This window comes from Anolis sagrei, chromosome 1, assembly GCF_037176765.1.
Source record: "Anolis sagrei isolate rAnoSag1 chromosome 1, rAnoSag1.mat, whole genome shotgun sequence".
NCBI lineage: Eukaryota > Metazoa > Chordata > Lepidosauria > Squamata > Dactyloidae > Anolis > Anolis sagrei.
Genome location: NC_090021.1, coordinates 83,338,887 through 83,361,694, shown reverse-complemented (window position 1 = coordinate 83,361,694; position 22,808 = coordinate 83,338,887). Strand labels below are relative to the sequence as shown.

The window sequence follows — 22,808 nt, the reverse complement described above, 5'->3', positions numbered from 1 at the left end:
CTTGAAGTCAAAACATCTAGAGCACCAAGATTTCCACATCTCTGCAGTAGACTGTACTATTTAAGATGAACCAATGGAAACTGAATGTATAAATCTGGTGTTAAGCAGATTTATACATTCCGTTTCTATCATTGTTCTTTTTTTCTCTCCCTTATGCTCTATTTAATGGAAAAATACAGAAAAGATCATAATGATTTAGTATATGTTGAAAAGTTGACTTATAGGCTGGAATCCTGCAGGGGGTGACATCTTTGTAGCTAATATCTCTCGATATTTTCTTCCCAATGGCGGGAAAAACCATCTTGTAAGAAGCATACACACCCCATACCAATAAGATACTTTCTATATTATCTGAGGAACCATCAATGATGCTTTCAGGTGTTTTGCTGTAAGCTGAACAAACTTCTACAAGGATCTTTACATGTCCTTGAGTGGTCTCTGTAGATGACATCTTTGGAGAAAACCCAACTGCTTTCTGGATGCAGCTGGATGCACCTCTACTGATCCCCCTGCTGTCTAACAACACGGACATGGCCATTTTGAGACTGGGGACTGCACTACTTATGAGGTTTTAAGGGAGATTCTAGTCATTGTATGGTTGGAAGAGAATTCCATCCTCCAGAATGATCCAAGAAGTGAATGGTGATGGGAGAAATCCACCACTGTAATTCAATATAATTCCAACTGCAGCAAACTAGGTTTTCTGAAGGCAAATACCTCTAACAGTATCCAAGCAATGTTTGAGGGTGTATCAGTAAAGTTTTTCTTTATGTTGAGGTGATAGCACCGAGTTCATTTTGTCAAATAAGAATCATGACTGTCCCTTTGACTCTTGGTGCCTGTCTTTCTTAAGCATTAAGTAGATTTGATCTCTAGAATTCATCCACTGTTTGAATAAGTATGTTGCTCTTTCTGTAAGAAATTCTTTTTCTTTTGCTCTTATGTTGCTACAGCTAACAGAACTACTGAAATAATGAATATAATGTATAATTATCTTTTCAAGATTAATGACCAATGTTAGCAGATTTATATGTATATTACAAGCACTGGTATTGGTTTGGCAAACTTAAATACAGGAGAATTTCCATATTTACATGTGTTTAATTAGACCAGGTAATGCATTCTAATCTTCAGCAGCTTAAAGGATCAGTTACTCTGCTGCAAAATCTGAGACAAGGATATCTTAGGTCATTCTTCTGACTACTTTCTGGTGTGTTAATCATTTTGGCATAATTCCTTGCAGGTACATTTGGGTTCTAAATTTTTTCAGCTACTAGTTATTTTCTCTGCTATACTGCTTTGTATGTTGCAGGCTTGCATACCCTTCAGCTGTCCCAATTTGGTGGGATCAACCCCAGGGATATGATGCTTTATCCCACTTTTTCAGCCACTTTTAATAGGTCCTAGTTTCTCTCGTTTCCTGTCTTTTTCCTCCTTTGTCCTCATCTTATGTTCACTTGCTGCAAATTGAACTCTAAGTGGTTTTCACTCAGTTAGCTCAACAGGATAGAAAAGAGAGAAAAGGTGTAGGATTTAATCCTTCCCAGTAGACTCAGGCAAAAGCCAAATGCTATTCCCTCTCCTATCTGTGTCCTCCCTTTTGCCATCTTGGCCAAATTCTGACACTTGATCATGTTTCCAAGTTTACATTTGTGAAACATTGAAATGTGGTCTTAATGCAGGTATGCATGCAAAATTCATTTTGAACTTCAAATAGAGTCAGGGTTTTTCAAAAGTCATAGACAAAACAGCAAGCTTCCTACAATGGATCCCTCTCTGCAACAACTGCTGTAACATGTTTTGTGAGACCGAATCAATGATTGCCACTTCTGCCTCATGTTGTTTACTGCTTCTCAGGATTTGCTTGCTGCTGAAGTGAAGAGTGCCAGCATTTCAGCTGACCTTGACACTGTGATGGTATCTCCTTGTGTTTTCCGCATTATTGTGTTTTGGTTTTCTTTAACACTGGTAGATGAACTGCAGTGCTGTTTCAGTGATGTTATCTTCTTCCTTTGTTACTAAATTTCACTCCACACACACTTCATTGGTAGTGCAACTTTTGTCTGTGGACAAATGGTGTGAGATAGTCAAACAGCCGTCTTCCCATTTTCTCAAAAAGCTCTATTGCAGGTATCAATTTCCTGTCAAACAGGAGGATATCAGCTAAAAGAATTAATTTCAAGATTTCCTTTCAATAGCAGCTCTGTAGTATTCATGGTTATATGTCCTATCAAGATTATAACCTTTTAAAGAGTTGTATTCACACATTTCATCAGGAATTATGAATTGAATGCCCATGACTATTCCCTTTGGTCACCTGGATATACTCTAATATTTAATACCATTTTGGCTTTAGCAAGTCTCTTTTTATCTTATTTCTTTGCCCATGTCCAACAAATATATGTATTTTTTTTCTGGAGTAGCCAGGAGATGTATGGGGTGAGGGAAGCATATATTCTTTGTCAGTGATCAGTTGCTGAAGGACTATCCTCACACATTTGTAAATGGGCTCTTCCAGACATCTTCCTGGTTTGGTCTTATGGTTCAATCATAGTGCCAAACCAGATTAAGAAACCTCAAAGAAAATCTCTCAAAGGAAAATAAATCTTCTCTATTTGGCACCGGGGAGTAAACTGAATATTACCATGTACGACTTGGTAGCAGTCCATAGAAACCTTGCTCATCTATCTGGATTTGCAGCAATGACTGTAATTACTGCTTTGAACCTCTGGCTCTTAAATACCCCATAATTTGCTTCAGAGAATCAGTTACCAAAGAAAACACTGTGTCTGGATGTGCCTTAATATTTTCACCTCTTCTGTCTTTCTCTTTTATGTGCACCTTAGGAGTGGATTAAGAAGATTATGTTTGTTCCAATATACAACTTAAAAAACCTGATTCCTGACTGTTATTTTTTTAAAAAAAATCATTTTATTAATTTTTAGCATGGAAAGTAATGCTTTTGGTACCCCCAAAAAAAGAACATTTCTCTTTAAAGAATTTTTTTTGTTCTCCTAATGATCCTAATGTATCATTTGTAATAGCTCTAAAATGTTTTATAAAGCAAATTTTGCATCTTGCATTTTTACAGATCTCTGCTGCACTGGGATAAAAATGGCACAGAGGAGATATGGATAACTCAGGGGCTATTAAACAACATGTTTAATAATAAAAATATAATTACAGCAAGATTGATTTTGCTCCATAGCATTATCTTTCTGGAATATCTGTTACTTACGTTGTTAAGAAATATTTTACTTTGGTACATTTTGGTGATTTTACTAGACTCACAAGGTCAAAGATCATTATATTGAAATCGCTCTAATTAATTTCATGTATCAGGAATACATTTACAAGGAAGCCTTTATTGCCCTTCCACCTCTCCTTTCTCATGTTACACACACTTTGTCTTCTTTATAAAGATATGATAAAAGATCCATGTTAAGGCTATAGGCTTCCTTCTCACTATCATATACACCTAGTTTTTTGTTTTTATTTTGCAGCTATCTATCATTATGTATATGTCATTATGAGAGCAATTATTGGAATTAAGACTGGAATCATATTGTTACAAAAGAGCATCAGAGTTACATATTCACTACATATCCCACATTTAGAGAATATAAGGACCGTCAAAATCCCACAGGACCCACTTTCAAGTCCACTGTAATCAGTGGGAGTCACTCAGAATGTGGTTTTCTGGTGTCCTCAACACACATCCCCTTGTGTGAGCAATCTTCTTCACATGGGTTGGTAAGAAAATCAGACGGCCACTTCCGGAGCAATAAGGGAGCAAAAAACCCCAAATTTCGATAGTGCATAGAATATTCCAGTCTATATGTTAGATATTATCAGAAAGCTATTACCTAGTTATTTATACCCCATCTTTTCACCAAAACCAAGATGCAAGGCATCTTACAAATTAAAACAAATACAAGCAAAAACACAATAGAATTAAACTAAAACATTTTAAAACACACAACACAGGCTTAGAAATTATACATCCATAACAGATTTGTATTCACAATCCCTGCATATTCACAATTGAGGTGATATTTTAGGGAGTAGATAGGAATTATCAAATAGCATATCTATTCTAGATAGGGATTTCTGAATCTCACACCAGAGTGCTCACAAGAAGAGGGTAAAAACACCACTGTGCTGCATTAGTCAACAGAACAGACTTCCATCAATCACAGCATTTGCTGCTTAATAAGGCAGAAGTAGGGAGTTGGACCAGGAGACTCTCCTTAGTTAAGTATACAAAGTAACTGAACTGATTTTTTTTATAACTAAGTTTTTTTATAACTTAGTTTTTTTATAACTAAGTAACTGAACTGATTTTTTTTAAAGTACAAACATTCAGTGCTCAAAATCTATCAGAACAAAAAGTACTTCCCTGCCCACAGAGAGTCAACAAGGAGAGGACCATTTTAAACTGTGAATACTGCATGAGGAAAAAATTATGAGAGCACTTTGCTTTGCAGGAACATTGTGCTGCGGATGTGGAGCCAATTGCCTTGGAAAGGGCAAAACAGTTTGGTCTATCAAGGAACAGTCATATTGCAGTTGCATTTGATGACACAAAAGTAAAGAATACGTAAGTCCCATTTCAAGATTAAATGATGAAGATATTAATTCTACTAAAGTGATATGTGCTAAATTACAGAGAGTGTTTTAAAAGAAATTGGCTACAGTGCAAGGATCTGAGCAGAATAACCAAATTCTCCTTCTAGAATTAACTAAACTCAATGCAAGAATTACATTTCTGACCTGAAATTAATATTCAACCTTAGAATGTCTCTTTGTTTTGTGTTTCATTTCTAAAGAGCTTAATGGAGCAAAGACAAATAAAGGAGAAAAGCCAAAGGAAAAGACTTGGTCTATTTTTCCCAGATATGCATATCATATGAGCTCTTTCTTACTAGTTTTAATTATCTGGATTTATTTGTATGGCAAACTACAGCCTTTAAGACTCCAATTCTAGATAGAGTTTGCTCACTAGTTAACTCTAAGGTGACTCAGTGGGACTTCTGAGCAGATTTTCATGAGCAGATATTTATTCCAATTTAGCCACCGTAAGTTACTTTTTTGGTAATTCAAAATTCTATTCTAGCCAATGACCAACTGCCCACCCCAAAAAATACCTTCTAAGTCTTGCATCATCACCATTTCTAGGTTGCTGGAGAGTGAAGATATAAGTGACAATGTGTTCTACTATTTTCCTTTTATGTGTTGTTGAATGCTTTCATGGCCACAATCACTGGGTTGTTGTGAGTTTTCCAGGCTGCATGGCCATGTTTTCCTTTAGTTGGAAATGCTACAAGGACATAACTGAGGGGTACCCCATGGATCCTTCATGATCTCTGCAAGTATATATTCCAGCACATCCAATTAAGAGCAAATAGATTAATGTTGATCCATTCCTCACTATCTGACAACTCAGAAATTATTCTTATGGAGGGTTTGCATAGCTCATAAGGTGGGTTTCGAAGAAGGGATTCTGCATTGGAATGCATACGTGCCTCACAAACCTATATTACAAAAGCTTTGTGGGGCACGTATATCACCCAATGCAGGATTTCTATCCATATTTTGAAGTATGAGTCATATGCCTCTGTATATACAGTAAAGCTTTTAAAAAATATTTGGAATATTTATTTGTTTATTTATTTTACCGTACTTGTATCCCACCTTTCTCAACCCCGAAGGGGACACAAAGGCAACAATTCAATGCCGGATTACACATACATCAATGAATAAACAAAAACATTAAAACTAACCAGTTAAAGCATAACATTAAAAAAATAGTTAAAATCACATAATTCAGGTCATATTCCAGAGCCAGTCCAGGTAATCATTAAGTTAATTTATAGTCTCTTATTGTACTGCCCCCATTATTGACCAAAAACCTGTTCTAAAAGCCATGCTTTTAGTTTTTTTCTGGAGGCCAGAAGGGAGAGGGGAGAGATCTAATTACACTGGGTAGAGGGTTCCATAGATGAGAGGCCACCACTGAGAAGGCCCTGTCTCTCATCTCCACCATTGCACTTACACATTTCTTCTGTTTCAATTGTCCATAGAAGTCAACCTTGCAACTTGGTTTCTGTTTCTTTTTTAAACATTAATTTATTAGTTTGGATGTTATTCATTGAATTAGACTGCACTGAATTTAACATAAATTGAATTAGAATGCATGGCTGTACCTAGAAATAAACTCCACCCTGCATTGTAAATCTGCTTTTAAAAGAAACCTATTGGCACTTATGTCTAGACCAGGAAAGTGCACTCTTAGAAGGAAGGGCAATTTCCTACTATGATGAGGTTTGTAGCAGGGCTGCTACTTTGTTGTTCTCAGTAACACTATATTTTTTGAATGAGAAGCACAGATTTAAATCCAAAGTAGCAACCATGGAAAGGGTGGCTTTAAACTCAATATTCTAGACATGTAAAAATTCTGGTTGAGATTATGACAAGGGATCACTAGTGGGAATCCAGTTGGCAAAATTACTCAGGCCTTTAAATGCATCAGTTGTGCAATCTGAAACTACTTTCATTACAAAGGGCTCTTTTATACTGCACAATTTTAAACCCTGTAATTCTGCTTTAATACAATAGCTGAACCCTGTGGAATCATGGGATCTGTAGACTGGCAGGCACTAAAATGCTCTGAGCCCCCATCTACACTGTAATACAAAATCCATATTATCTGATTTGAACTGGATTATATGCCAGTGTGGACTCATATAATCCAGTTCAATCAGATAATCTGTATTTGCTTTGATCATCTAGATTATATGGCCGTGTAAATCCATGTTTTGCCAATGGAATCCAGGTGAAAGTCTCCCAACATTTTTCACCCTCAGACATCTAATTCAACTTTTACACCAATTCATTCAAACAAGCTGCAAACCAAGTTATGTCAGTTGCTCTTAAAGGGAATTATTATCCCCCTATGGATTGAGAGGCAACTTTTGATCTTAATTACTTTTTTGAACATGTAAAGAATGGTTAGTTTAAGCCCTGAATCAAGTTTTTTTCGGTAAGTACTAAGTTCAGAAATAAGGTATTAAGTGTCATGTTATAATTTGTCTCATAAATAAGTTTGCCCTTGACAATGTTAGCTGTGTGAGAATTGATGAAAAAGAAAACAATTGTTTCCTAACTTCTTGTTTTTTCCCCACTTTCCCAAATGTTTAGACTCACTATTGAATTCGAATTCAGAACAAAAGCTGAAAATGGTTTGCTTTTCTATATGGCTCGGATTAATCATGCCGATTTTGCCACCGTTCAGATAAAGAATGGTTTTCCATACTTCAGTTATGACCTGGGACATGGGAACACCAGCACAATGATCCCCAACAAAATCAATGATGGTCACTGGCACAAGGTATGACGTCAAGGTGCTCTAACAGCTAAAACATTTGTTCATGGGCAGAATGAAACAAAACAAAAAGAAAGCCAAAATTGCAGTGAGAGTGAATAGAGCACAATAGAGCTTTCAGTTCTCTTAAAGGTTCTATTCAGACCTTTCCCAATTGTGTAGTGTGAAAGGACCCTCTGAGTCTGGAAAGGTATTTTGTTGAAATACAAGGGCATGATTGCTGGAGGCTGAAGTCCAAAAAACAGTTTTTCCATCCTGTGGTTCTGATAATGCCATCTATATTTAAAATGCTGCTTTCTATCAGAACTCTGTTGGTGAGCTGGTCAAGGATGTCTGGTTGGCATTTCAAAACATGGTACTGAACTGAATGGGCTCTTGTCCTGAATCAGCAAGGATCTTCTTATATTCCCTTTTAGGAACAAATTATTCAAATTCACTTTTTTATGTCCTTGATCTTCTGTTAGTGGTTTGAGAACCACTCAGTGGCTTGTGTCCTTGTCTGCAACAATGGCAGTTAGCCCCATACAAATATACTGTATGGTGGAAAATTTTCCCAAAATGCATCATTAGCCTGAAATAATTGAAGACTGCTTTATTCTATATTTAACGTATGTACAGATGCTTTGCTTTTGCTTTTTCTGCTCTTTGCTTCCAATTGACAAAATATACATTGATCCCATTGCAGTTTATGAATTTCTCTGCCCATTATTCTAAACTGAGACAGGGGAAAAATATCAAGAAGGGAACCATGTCCACAATCTGCCCTGTTACTATTTGACATTCTCTTATCCACATTAAAGTTTTTCTTGAACAGCATTTCTTATTTGGTCATATTTGGTTTCTCTCTTTTGGGGGGGGGGGGCTGCAAAGTTCTACATTATCTTTCATATTCCTGTTATTAACTGGATAAAAATATATTTTGGCAATTGCTGTATCTACCCTCAAATTAATCTGATTCAACACAATTAAGTGTATAAGTCAGTCTACAGAATATGTTTGTTAGCTATTGGAACTACTGAGTAGTAGATGTTGGGAGCATCTGGCAGCAGTAGAACAAGTTTAGCATTAGGAGGATTAGATTCTACAGGAGAGAGAGTTTTTGCATCTCCGGACCATATGCTACAATTTTGGCAGCCTGATCTACAATATGTTCTGCAAGTTTCTGAACTTCAGGTTTTGAGTAAGTACTAAGTAGCATTAACCCCAAGCATCCCAGGATTTCTGTGACCTAGAGTGGAATAAAAAAGGACACATTATAGCAACTATAGTTATTTATTCATGTTTGCTAGTGTATTAACGATTGGTACATTAACTAATTAATGTTTAATGCTACTTTAATATCCCTTAAAAACATTTGTCACTGCTAGTAAATATATACAATGGCATATCAGTTATGAAGGGAAAAGTCAGATTTTTCAACTGTTGACAAATCAAACTATGCTGGAATTATTTATGCTCAAATTTTAATCATAATAATGTGCATAATAAGTAATAATTACATATGAACATATGTGGCAGTTTTTCGTAAACATAAAACAGAGAAGACCCTGCCAAATGGTAGCTGGTATTCTTTCATGTCAGATGTGAGCCTCAATTTTAAAGGTGCTATCCAATCCTGTTTAATCCCTGGATTAAGAAAGACTAGGTGAAGATTATTTATTCACAAGGATTGCTTGTAGACCAAAGTGTTTTGGTCAATGAGTTCCAATTGTCATGCTAGCTAGGAAATCCTAGGAATTCAAATGTTATTCAGGGCTTTTCTCTTATCAAAAACACCTTTACAAACTGCTTCATTCTAAACTAAAGGATGTTACATTACATTTTCTCACTTAGCCATGGAAACCGTCAAGGTGTTCTTTAAAACGTCAGACTTTATAGCATTAGAGAAAGGCAATAGCAGCACCCTTGGAAAATGTATTCCTAGGAAAACCCAGTCATCAGCTTTCCATAGGGTGAAGCTGATTTGAACACACGTAATAGAAAGGTAATATTAAGCTAACTTTCTATCTTTTTTCAGATAAAAATATTCCGAAGCAAGCAAGAAGGTGTCCTGTTAGTTGACGGTGCTACAAACAGGACTACTAGCCCAAAGAAAGCTGATATTTTAGATGTTGTGGGGATGTTGTATGTTGGCGGATTGCCCATTAACTATACAACAAAAAGAATTGGCCCGGTAAGAAAAGGAAACTTTACTTCATTCTTCTTTTAGAGCTCCTAAAAATCTAGCAGATTTTTTCTGCACCAGCTGCCACCGCCATTTTGTTCATATTGCATCTACACTGTGAAAAAAGATACTGCACAAGGTAACTCCGCACTGTGAAAAAAGACCTGAGTAAATCTCACAGTTCCTGTTCCTTACAATTTTATTTTGGAAATCCATACATGTATTATATATGTCAGTGTATTGTCTGCCAACTTCCAGCATGATTATGGACTTTTTAGACCAGCTCTCCAAGTTGATTTATTGGAAAAAGTAAAAGTTTTCCCCTGACATTAAATCCAGTCGTGTTTGACTCTGGGGGTTGGTGCTCATCTCCATTTCTAAGCCGAATAGCCGACGTTGTCTGTAGACACCTCCAAGGTCATGTGGCACTTCATGACTGCATGGAGTGCCATTACCTTCCCACCAAATAGGTACCTATTGATCTACTCACATTTGCATGTTTTTGAACTGCTAGGTTAGCAGAAGCTGGGGCTGACAGCGGAAGCTCACACCGCTGCCTGGATTTGAACCTGCAACCTTTCAGTCAACAAGCTCCTGTATAAAATCAGAAAGACCAATAACAAAATCTAGGACTTTGTATTCAGTCTGAATGCACCAAACGATAAGCATTTTATTTTTGCTGTCCTACCAGCTCCTAGCCTCATTTGTGAGGTTGAGTGACTTGATTCTCTTCCACACAAGCCATGTCCACCTACTAAGGACAGAATGGTCTGTGTCCTGCTAATTCCATTTAGATTAGACCCACTGAGAACTACATTTATTCTCATTTATCATCCAGCATTTCATTCAATTGGTCTGTGGTAGTTAGGAAGAGGCATTGCCTGGCACCCTACATTGTAATTATGGATTCATAACCTTGAGTTGCAGATCTGTAACTACTCCATGTTTTACTATGCTCTTTATTCACGGCTGAGTCACTATTACCCTAAGGTGGGTGTTAGGGATTATGCATACTTCCTAACAACCACTTTAGAGAGCCACTTGGAGGGATGGAGACATAAGCAAAGTGTTTCAGAACAATGTAAGCAGCTGTCTACCATGCAATGAAAATAAATGAGGGGGTAGGATGGGGTAGGAAGGAGCTGGCAACATCATCCTGAATCACCCTATTTGGCTGTGCTGCAGATTTCTATTGCTCAGAATGACTTTGTTTAACATGGGTTTCAAGGATTGTTGCTTACAGCGATTGAAACTCAATAGCTACAAATGCAATGCATGATCTCAGCCACTATATTTAAATTTAAATTTGTGTTGGGGAGGTGGGTAGTAAAGTAATTTGTCTGCTGTGGGTAAATGCTCCCTGATAAATCTTTTTATATCAAACTCCATTAAAGTCGCTAATTGGTTTTATCAGGAACACTGATAGTATTTATATTCCTCTATATTCATGGTTATCAATCCACTAAATTTTTAACATTGGGCAGAAAGAAATGCTGACTTTTCTTTATCCAGTGGCCCTCTCTGCTTCACAGGCTTTCCTCTGATGATTATTTTAGTTGTCCATAGATTTCTTCACCTAACAAACATTTGTAGCTTACAGCAACCCCAAGTGTTAAACCCCTTTTTATCCACAATGCTGGAGTCATTAATAGGTTGGGGCACTTCTTTCAGCGGAAGAAAAATTCTGTACCCAGGCATATGGTTATTTTTGAACACCAATTTAATATAAAGTAGCTCTCTGCTGCTACTATCACCAACAGCCCTACACACAAATTGTTTGAAAACATACAACAGTAGGAATGCAATTATTCTAGTAAAGAAATTGTGTGACTTTGACCATGTCAGATAATAGGAGGCAAGGGAATGTGAATCTCTTACAAGGCCATATATTAAGAAGAACAGGAAGCCAGCTGTTGGACATACTGAAGTGGCTCTGGCAGGCAGAAAGATTTTTCAAACTTGTACAGTGGCATTTCCATTCATTCTTGTCAAGCAGCTGAGATATACAAATACTAACTATAAATGCACATGTTCCCTTTTGTGCATTTATTCTGGTAAAGTTCCCAAAAGGATGGGGCATATTACATTTCTGATTTAATTCTGGAATTAAGGTCTGGAATATATTCTTATATCATCACTGCTAAGCTTTTAAGAAGTGTCCAGAACTGCAGGTGAATTCATTCTTAGAATGTAATTCTATATACAGTAAAGCATGATTTATCACACTCTCATTTTGTAGAAGAGTCATATAAAAAGCTCATTCAATTTCACCCATGAATATAGAGGAATATAAATACTAGCTATTCTCTGGTGCCATATTTGAGCCTTTCAGTTTGCAGGGGACAAACATTTTAGATAACTGTGTGTAAATAATACACACCTTTATTTTTCACCAGGTTGTCTACAGCATCGATGGTTGCATGCGAAATTTCCAAATGACAGAATCTCCTGTTGATCTTGATAACCCTTCTTCCAGTTATAATGTTGGAAAGTGCTTTGTTAATCCACAAGAAGGAACCTACTTTGCAGGAACAGGTTTTGCCAAAGCAGGTACTGTAGTGCAATAAATAGAGCATTTCCTAAATTTGTTCTTTGGGCCTTCTTAAGTAGATAGTTGTCAAAGGAAGCATGCACACACTGAAGAATAAAGCCTGGAAAATGAAAGGGAGGAATGGTAATAGCAGGGGTTGCTCCCTGAGCAAGCTGGATTTGCTTAAAGACAACAACAGCTGGACTTCCACAGCATTATAGCAGCTGTGCTTGGTTGTTTTTAAGACCTCAGGACAAGAGAAATGTTTTTAAAGTCTTTCTAAGAAAATTACATTTTAAAATTAGTTGTGCAATCATCACTATACTTTCTCTGCAAATCTAAATAGATTTACATTTTTAATTGTTCTATTCCTTGTGGCTTGAATCCTGATTTCTCTTTTTTTAAGTTCCCATTTATACAAGAATTCTTTCCTCCACTCAGCTACTCATGCATTCTCCCATACATAATAATGATCATCATCATCATCATCATCATCATCATCATCATATCAGGAGTGATATATGATTGTTCATATGTTTCACGAGCACTGAATCCTCATTCTTTTGTAAATCTTTTGCATTTTTTCTTTTGTTCATCTGCTTTTTTTCTACATACACTATAAAACAATTAAAAAAATTAAAAAGAGAGAGAAACTGCAAGTCACTTCTGGTGTGAGAGAATTGGCTGTCTGCAAGGACATTGCCCAGGGAATGCCCGGATGTTTTGATGTTTAACCATCATTGTGGGAGGCTTCTCTCATGTTCCCCGCATGGGGAGCTGGAGTTGACAGAGACAGCTCATCCACACTCTCCCTGGATTCGAACCTCCGACCTGTCGGTCTTCAGTCCTGCCGGCACAAGGGTTTAACCCATTGTACCACCGGGGGCTTCATCATCATCTTTATTTATACCCTGCCACCATCTCCCCAAAGGGACTCGGGGCAGCTGACAGAAGCACTACAAGTGACAAACATAAAATAAACAATACATAAGCATATAGGCTATAACAGCATAAATTTACAACAGCAAACATACATAAAATAACACATAGTAAAAAAAATTTAAAATTTATAAAATTCATAAAACACAGTGATGCCTGGTTCTGGGGTTTGAGAGAACCTTGGTAAAGATGTGGAGTCGTTTGATTTGATTACTATGTCAGGCTATTGGTTGTTTGTTTGACAGTTGTTTTGTTTTATTTATTTTTTTGTGATGTTGCTTTATAAATTTTACTGTGTTATATTTTAAACTATGTTTGACCAAGCTTGTCCCCATGTAAGCTGCCCTTAATCGGGGAGATGGTGGTGGGATGCTAAAAGAAAGTTGCCATTATTATATGGTAATGTTCTTAGAAAGAAGAGAGTTACTGGAAAGTGCATTCTTCCTTGTATGAACTGAAGAGCAATTTAGGATTCAAGCCTATGCCCACATATTTGTGCTTTCTTTTAATTGTATTTGAGAAAATTTGGACAGCCTCTCATTCATTCACATACATATATGAAGTCTTAAACTCGCACAATTTCTCATGGCTTCTTTGCCTGGCGCAGGTATTCCAGTTTACCTCCAATTTCTTTTCATGCACATCCCTGTAGCATCATATCCAATTCTATATCCTTTCTGACATTTGCATTACCCTACTCTCATCATGTCTCCCTCCACATGTTGTAAAAAAGCAGCAACAGTCAGCATGGCCAGTGGTGAGGAATTTTGAGAGATACAGTCCAATTATGATATGAGGGCTAACTGGTTTTCACCCAATTTTGGAAAATTTGAAGTGGAATTCCAAAGGCTTAGTACGATGCCATATACAAACAACATGTATTTAGTTTAAGTAATTCCTCAAATTACTTTTCAAGTAATTGAAAATCTAATATCTTGTTAAGAGAAGAAAATGGTATATAAATTGGAGAACAGCAGCAATGGCAACAGCCTGTCTATTTGGTCCTCATGGCTAATGCACCAGCAGATTTCCCTATTACAATGGTTCAAAGAATATGATCAAGACGGTTTTAAACAGTGTATTTTAATGTGGAGACAAATGTTTTTAATGTTTATGTATGCATATAATGAATTCATGTCCCAGCACTGAATATTTGCCATTTGTATGTTGTGCTTTGCCCTGAGTCCCCATCGGAGTGAGAAGGGCAGAATATAAATGTTTGAAAGAAAGAAAGAAAAGAAAGAAAGAAAGAAAGAAGTACTAAGGAGTTGCATATAAGACTTAAAATGACCATATGATTGCTGGGCTCAATATAGGAACAAGGGTTGCATAGGTAAAAAAAAGATTGCAGTTAGTGGAGAGGCTCTCTGTAATAGAGTTGCAGGAGCAGAAGTGCTTTCTGCCAGCCTCTACCACGAAGAGCCAGTGCTTTTTTTCTCAGAGGATGCACTTTTCAGACATTGGGCCAGCATTTCTCCTTTGGTAAATTCAACTACCTGCTGCAAAACTATGCCCCAGAACATTTTTTGAGTGAAAGCCAACTGGTGGTATCAGATCAATGTGAATAATACTATTTTGTGTAACACAGAAAAGGGAATGAGTGATAGTGTTTAGAGCACTATATTTTATGCTGCCTATTTTTCCCTCTTTTATCAGTTGGAACGTTTAGAGTGGGGTTAGATCTACACATAGAATTTGACTTCCGTACAACTCGGCCAAATGGTGTTCTGTTGGGGATCAGCAGCCAGAAAATGGATGGGCTTGGCATCGAGTTGGTGGATGAAAATGTGAGTATGGAACTCTCACAAATATGCTATATTCCTTTTTTCCTTCTTAACCATCTTATAAGACTGTCCTCCAAGATCACTCATATCTTTGCACCTGTAGGGACAGAAAAACCATAAACTTCATCCCCATCACTATACTTGTTGGCTGTAATTATGCCTTGCTCCTTCTGAGGCACAGAAAAAGGACATTCCTTCACATACACATGCTTTGGTTATTATAATGTTAAAATCTCTAGCTTGGAAAAAGAATTTTAAAGACAATATCTTCCAGAAACCTTCAGCAACATAAGCAGGATTCTAAAAGTTTTAGTCTTTTTTTAAAAAATCAGCCTAAAATACAGATTTTAAAAAAGGCGTTTATATACAATACTCCCAGCATAACCAATAATCTGAGAGATGTGGTCTAAAATAGCTTTCCAAAACTTTTGGTGTCATCTATATATGAATGTTACTTTGACATATAGATTGAACCCAGTTTTACTTTCACAATTGATGTGTCACTTTAACTCCTAAATGAGGTTGGCAGGGATAGATTACCAAGATTCCCCATAATGAAACTTCGTTTTGCCTTTTAAAGGTCTTTTCATGGCTCAATTAAAATATTCCGCATGGACACCACTAGTCTTCATACACTGCTCTGCGTTTAATAGACATTTTCCAAATTGTTTTAGTTTGTGCAAACACTGTAATCATCAAACCCATTGCTGAAACACTATTTTATGTCGATTACCCATTTTAGAGTTTGGCAGCAATAAACTGGCAAGTGTATTGCCCGTAATTCTGAGCATTCCTGCCAAGATCGGTCCTTCAGCTACAAATTAATTTCAAGTGGATCTCTGAGTACAGTGCAATTTCATACATTTATGTTGATTAAGTATTTAATCACTGCTCTTGCTGAAGAGTATAACTGAGTAACTATTACATTTAATGGCAGGAGAAAGAATACGATGAGCATGTCATGTAACAGTAGAGCAGATTTATATAGCAGTACCATAACCATGCTTCATATACTCTGTGTTAGGCTATATCTTTAAGGCAGATTGCATCTAACATCACAGCAGCCAAACCTGCAATTAGCAGATTACTGTTTTACTTTATTTGTACAGCTAATTGGGTTTCCCTAATTATTCTTGTGATTTGCCCCCCAGGTGATGTTCCACGTCGATAATGGTGCAGGTCGGTTTCCCGCCATCTACGAGCCTGCGATATCAGGTAGCTTGTGTGATGGGCAGTGGCACAAGGTTATAGCACATAAGGCAAAACACCGCTTAATGCTGACTGTGGATGGCCACCACGTGGAAGGTATCAGCCCCAATGCAGCTTCCACTTCAGCAGATACTAGTGATCCTGTCTTTGTTGGAGGCTATCCTGGTGAGTATATAACCTTGACACCCAGTAATTTACAAATATTTTTCATGGGATCAAAACTGTAAGGGGTGAATGCACGATCTGGAATAATTCCTAAGAACACAACTGATAAATAATAGGAGGGGGAAGCTCATGTATACTGTTCCCAGCACTCAGGGTCATTCCAAAACTAAATAAGCAATTGTACCCTTTTCTAGCATGAGTTATTGGACAATGTACTCATGACAGCAGCAGAGTAAATTGTGGGGCACAGGGAAGCCCCTTTGGTTGGGCAAACAGACATCTGTTTGGCTCTTACATAGGCTCTTTCCCTGGTATGACTCTGTGAAGCACGAAACTCTGGTGGCATCCAGCTTGGCTCAATATACCATAAGGTGATCCATGCCTCTCTGTCTTCTAACACTTTGTCATATTGCACTTCACCTTAGCCCTCTGAGACAGATGTTTATTTCTTGCACATTGCCAGCTCTGCCTGAAAGTATGTATTTGACATCCTTTCTTCAAATGACTGACCTAGTAGAATTGTGCAATTCAGGTAAACCGTGATCCATTATGGTGTCCCAATTTTGGTGGGAGGGCTGATCCATTTTTCCATAGCCTCCTGAATATCAGAGGGCAGAAATCCATTTTTAATCCATGAAGCCAAAAGATCTGTTTTTGATCCAGCCCATTGGCGGCAATGGGGGAGACCTCCCAGGCTCACCTTTCTGTCATTTTTTGGGCACCAGAGTTAAAATACCACTCTTTCTGGAACTGCTTGTCCTTCAGTCCTTCATTAAGAACTGGATTAAAAGCACCAGAGTTAAGAAACCACCCTTTCTGGGATCCTTTGCCATCAACACCCTTTCAATGAAGCCACGTCACCTGAAGGCACATTACCCATTCTTATAAAAAGATATAAATTACCTCATCATTTTATGGTAACTTTAGAAATAGTAAGCTATCTCCACCACACATTTGAAGCTTGCCTCCTGTGAAGGGCACCATCTGCGGCAGTAAACTGCTAATTTATTACTATTTGAGCCAAAAAGCAAGCCAAGCCATGCAGAGCTGCAACTGACACTGAGAATTTAGATCACCGATCTGTCTTTCTCAGAACCCTGCTCACAACAGAAAAATGGAAGGTCAGCTTGGCTAAATGACACAATTGGCTCAACAGGCAGAGTTCATAGGGAAACCTGTGTAGCCGCCTGCGGTTGCCTCTGCACACTGAAAGAAACCAAAAGCAGTAGTTTACAGGAGCCACGTGGTCTGTTGCGGCCAGGGGGAAAATTGTGACAGAACCTGTGCCATTATGGCTGGCCAGACCAACCAGAGCTCATTTTTCAAAACTGATCCATGCACAACCCTATGACTTAGTTTTTACTGGTTTGTGTGTGTGTGTGTCTGTGTGTGTGTGTGTGTGTGTGTGTGTCAGGAGCGACTTGAGAAACTGCACATTGTGTCTGGTATGAGAGAATTGGCCATCTGCAAGAACATTGCCCAGGGGGTGCCTGGATGTTTTGATGTTTTACCATCCTTTTTTTAGGCTTCTCCATGTCCAGTATGGAGAGTTGGAGTTGACAGAGGGAGCTCATCCGCACTCTCCCTGGATTCGAACCACCGACCTGTCGGTCTTCAGTACTGCCGGCACAAGGGTTTAATCCACTGCATCACCAGGGGCTCCTAGTTTTTACTGTAGAGGGGGTAGTTGAGTGGTGCTATGAAAGTTGTGTAACCAAACATCTGCTGGGCTGTTCTATAGAATTTTCACTGGTGTAGCAGGGATCTGGTCAGCATCCTGTAGGACTCATAGTAGCATATTGTTTTTCTTAACAGAATTGCACAACATTCATAACTCCACACTTAATGCAGCCCCCCAATAACCAGTCTGTTCCTGGTGGAGATAGGGGGGAGATCAGAGAAACCATCTGGCTATGTCCCTGGAGCCAGATGGGAAATGATTGCATTTATTTATTTATTTATTTATTTATTTATTTATGGCATTTGTAGCCTACCTTTCTCAGCCTTATCACAACTCAAGGTGGCTTACAGAAATTGGCAGAATTTGATGCCATACATTTGAAGTACAGTTAAAAACATTCAATCTAATATAATAAAAAACCATATTATATAAACCAATAAAACAATTTTAAAAGCTTAGCATCACCAGTGTTGTCCTGTCTGCTGGAATGCCTCAGAGGTGTCAGCACATGATGTAATCATTTTGCATCTATCATGGTTAGATATTTCCCCACTCTCCATCAGGCTTAGATTGGCCACTGGGGTGCTCTGGTCACTGCACAGGGAAGAAGTGAATACTAACCACCACACTGACACACACACACACACACACACACAGAGAGAGAGAGAGAGAGAGAGAGAGAGAGAGAGGCCTTCCAAAACAGACATAAAAGGTTGGCTTCTGTTTCCATATACCACATACAGAATGCCAGTTTATGTGCATTGAATGGGAGCATTACAATTAATAGTTTAAGGATCTTATTACATTCTCTCCAACTCCCATAACTGTATAAATATGCTTTATGCCTGAGGCCACTCAATACTGCAGTTGAAGAAGTGGGCTTATATCTATGAAAACTTGTGCAAGAATTAAAATCAATTCATCCCAAAGGGCCTGCTGCACTTCTCTTTTTTCCCCTCCCCTCCCTTCTCTTAATGTTGCTAACACAGCTACTTGTTTGATGAGGAAGAGATATTGTAGTCTCATCGGTCCATGTTTACCTCATCCTCAAACCACACCTTTTAATGGTTTAGCTCCTTCCCAGCTATTTGTCAGTGAAGAGCAAGGAGGGCACAGTGCAGTGTCCAGTTTTGTCACAGCAGCAATGTCACTTTCTCCACACACACTCCTTTGCTCATTACTAGCCATGTTGGTGTGAGGCAGCACCTAAAAGGAGGGCATGGGGAGGTTGTCTTCCTGTCTCAGGATGTGTTAATGATTAAAGCTACAGGAGCACTATCCCATATCAAGCAAGGCCAGTGGTTCCCAACCTTTCTTGCCCAGGGACCACTTTGACCAGGAACCACTCTCCAACATTAGTACCAAAAGGGTTACAAATCAGTTTTTGGTCAACTTTAGATTTGGTTTGGTTATTTGGGATGCTAATTCAGAAAACTGCATTGGATAGACCACATCAGCTCTAGTTTCTGATACAGAAGATATGCCATCCAGTAGTCACCATGTGCTCTCCCACAGAAAAACATATTTAATAATCTAGAGCTGGTGTGGTCTATCCAATGCAATTTTCTGAATCAGCACCCCCAGGAACAGGCCTAAAAATGAAGACATACTGAAAAATTGGTTGGGCTGTGTTATTATCCGTAGTAGTAACAGTGAGATCCCAGACCATATTTTAGTTCTTGAGAACCACAGGTTGGGAACCACTGAGCTAAACAATCATAGTGAACAAGCACAACTGGTAAGAGATGGTATCTTTTATATCTCAACTGCGTCCCATAACTGGGATACAAGGCAGAATTCAACAAAACATTTGAGAGAAAAACAGCTCAAATGCTGGCATCTTTTGGAGTAGATTCTTTTCAGAAGATGGTTAGACTTTTTTGCCCAGTACTAAAAGTCTGTATTCAGTTGAAAGTTGATGCAGTAGAGTTGTGCATGTTGGGCCATTATGTTCACTGATGCACACATAAGGCTTATTTTCATGCAATGTGCATTCAGCTATGCAACTTTGCCGTTCAGCATAAGGGCTGGAAGTCATGGCAATAGCTACAAATGCATAACCTAGAGTTATATATTCATAACTATTTCCTTATTCACATAACCCAGGTATTCAGTAGTGTAGGGAATATGTAGGAATTGTAAAAGTTTCTCAATTTAATGGCCAGCAGCAGCTACAAGCAACATATATTTGCTTTCCTGTCAATTGGAATATACTAGACTGACATTAACACACACACACACACGGGAGGTAGAAATGTTTATGTTCTGCATCCCAATTGAGGGGAGAGAAGATCCCCAATTTGTTACAGTGGTTGCTGTCTGATAAATCAGGATTACAGGGGTTGAGATGAGAGACACCATTAAGCTAGAGTAGTTTATGTAGCTGATCTACAAATCACAGCCAAGGGTTGTACAGCATAATCAATGCATAACTCTACATGCAGAGAACTGTGCAATGTGACCCTGCTGTATGATTTCTGCCAGTAAGTTACAGTCTCAAAACATGGTTAAACAAATCTTCACATTTAAACAACCAAATGAAAAAAAATTCTAAAATCACGAGTGGTGCAAAAATCCATTATTTTAAAAGTTTCTTTTTCAGCTGCCAGTAAGTTGTGTGAACAGCTTGCGTTAAGCTTGCTAATATGGGCTTCTATTCACAAATAGTGTCCAGGAAAATGAAGAAAACATTTCCTTTTAGGAGAAAGAGGCTGGATAATAAATTACTTTCTTTTCTCCCCCTTCTTTCACTCTTCCCAGATGGGTTACACCAGTTTGGTCTGACCACTAACATCCGTTTCAAAGGATGTATCAGATCGCTGAAACTCACCAAGGGGACGTCTAAGCCATTGGAGATTAACTTCAGCAAAGCCTTGGAGATAAAGGGAGTCCAACCTCTTTCATGCCCAGCAAATTGACGTAACATCATCCAGCTATGATATAGGAATAGCCACTTGAAAAGAAGCAAAAAAGGAGTGCCTCACATGTTTCAAGAATCTGATATATGCCTTCATCATTTTAAAAAAAAGCATGTTGCAAATGTTTTTGACTTCAGCCTATGATATATTAAAAATGGTGCTACTTCAGAGTGTGCTTTTAAAAACAAGAAACTCTTTTCCCATGGAATGAATAAAGCAGAAAGATCCCCCTGTGTGATTTGTGACCCCTTTCCCCTCAGTGTGAAAGAGTTTTGAGGAGTGGAATTGTAATGCACCAGATCCCTGTTTCCCAAAGTGTAAAGTAAGTCATGCTCCCATTCTGTGAGTGTTTCCAAATTTCTAGAGGCACTGTGTATGTGCATAGCCCTACCCAGCTATAGAAAAAAAACAACTGGGCTAGTGTCATTGCCCCCTAGGCTTTACTATTTCATGGACCTTTTGCCTGTTGTCTTCCAAATCTGTAGCCACAACATGGCATACAAACAAAATTCAATTTTTAGCTATTATATGATTTGGGCTGTTAAGAGTAAAATGGTGAAAATGGATGAACAACTTACTGGATCTGTGGCTCCTTTGGCTTTCTATATGTGTCATCCTCATAGTGGAGTCATTTCAGTAGGTTTTGTAGGAAAGACTAAGACCTGAATTTGTAGCATGACTTCCAAGAGGAGCCAAAGATCTGGTCTCATATGTATTCCAGGTTTATTTGTGAACAAAAAAGTGGGAGTAAATTTAAAGAACATTGAGTATACTATTTTTACTCCATGTGTTTGACAACAAGAAATGCAGGCACTTCTCGGGAAGCATCAGGTAGTCATTACTTTTCCCAACAGTGAATACCTGAATGTAGAACTTGTGTGTATGTGTGTGAGTGAGTGTCTGGAGGGAGGAAGGATGTGCAGATTTTTCCCTTTGGGTGCTATTCAGGGAAAATAGAGTACACAAGGCAATTCCACATCTGTATCACAAACTTCAGCATAATATCTCAAGCTGCTATAAGTTCAGTCTGGAGATATGCACCCATCTTTGCACGTGGAGGCCCAATATGCTGCAATTCAAGAACCCCCAAACAAACATACAAAAATTCTCATCACTGAGTGAAGCTCTTTTACAGGTATTGGGTCCTTTAAAAAACACCAATGTAGTATTGTCTTCCAGTTTCTGGGTCTTAACTCTTTTCCAAGCACTCTGCTAAAGCTTTCTGTATTAAGTTTGTATAATGAACTGTTCCCATATATACAAGACTTTGCATTTTCTTGGTATGTCTAATACTTGTGAGGAAAGAGGAAGGACAACAGCAATGTTTGCTACCTAACTGGTTTGTATAATGTTATTACAAAGAACATATTGGACTCAAATTCTAATATATCGTTTGAATTTCAATCCAATCGTATGTGTTTCTTTAAACAATTGCAGTAAAAGCATTCACACACTGTGGCCAAAATCCTAATAGCCCACTACACATGTACAGTGTCAGCTAAGACAGCAGGAAAGAAGGAAGGCATCAAAAAAATAAACTTTTCAAAACTGGCAGATTTTGGCTGGGATCCTAAACCAGCCATGCAGAGTATTCTCCTCCATCTACATGATTCCATATTCACCCTGCCCTTTGCACATGGGTCTATCCTCTAACCACATCCAAGCCCACCCTTCAAGTTATGATATTCTAACAACAGTTACTGTTGTTTAGTGGTAAAAAGGTGAGGGAGCAGGAGGTCAAATGATGATGAGGGCATTTATAGACAAAGTGCACCCTTCTATCGTTTCCCTTTGGAGCTAGACTGTCAAAGCTTCCCCCTCCTCAAGTATGCAGAAGCAGTGGTTAGCCATCCTAGTTTAGACTGCCAGAAGGCTTAATTTCGTCTTTGTGCTAAGAATGCCACATTTACATGGCATCCCTCCATATCCACGGATTTTGCATCCATGGATTCGACTATCCATGAATTTAAAATATTCCAAAAATAGTATTCCTAAGAGCAAATCTTGATTTTGCTATTTTATGTAAGAGGTACC

General features: G+C 38.2%; 1 protein-coding gene across 6 annotated transcripts in view; it reads left to right on the top strand.

Annotated features, from left to right (window-relative positions):
* The window catches only part of LAMA2 (laminin subunit alpha 2), a 557,898-nt gene extending 535,720 nt beyond the window's left edge, over positions 1–22,178 (top strand). For 5 of the 6 annotated variants that reach the window (XM_060753336.2, XM_060753340.2, XM_060753339.2 and 2 more), the window contains 8 exons: positions 1,858–1,917; positions 4,488–4,600; positions 7,201–7,390; positions 9,402–9,557; positions 11,945–12,098; positions 14,674–14,804; positions 15,953–16,175; positions 20,617–22,178. In XM_060753336.2, the coding sequence (XP_060609319.2) occupies positions 1,858–1,917; positions 4,488–4,600; positions 7,201–7,390; positions 9,402–9,557; positions 11,945–12,098; positions 14,674–14,804; positions 15,953–16,175; positions 20,617–20,774 (1,185 nt within the window). In that variant the 3' untranslated portion in view covers positions 20,775–22,178. The remainder of the gene's footprint in view (positions 1–1,857; positions 1,918–4,487; positions 4,601–7,200; positions 7,391–9,401; positions 9,558–11,944; positions 12,099–14,673; positions 14,805–15,952; positions 16,176–20,616) is intronic. The other variant, XM_060753335.2, reaches the window with a different exon arrangement.
* The last annotated feature ends 630 nt before the right edge of the window (positions 22,179–22,808 follow it).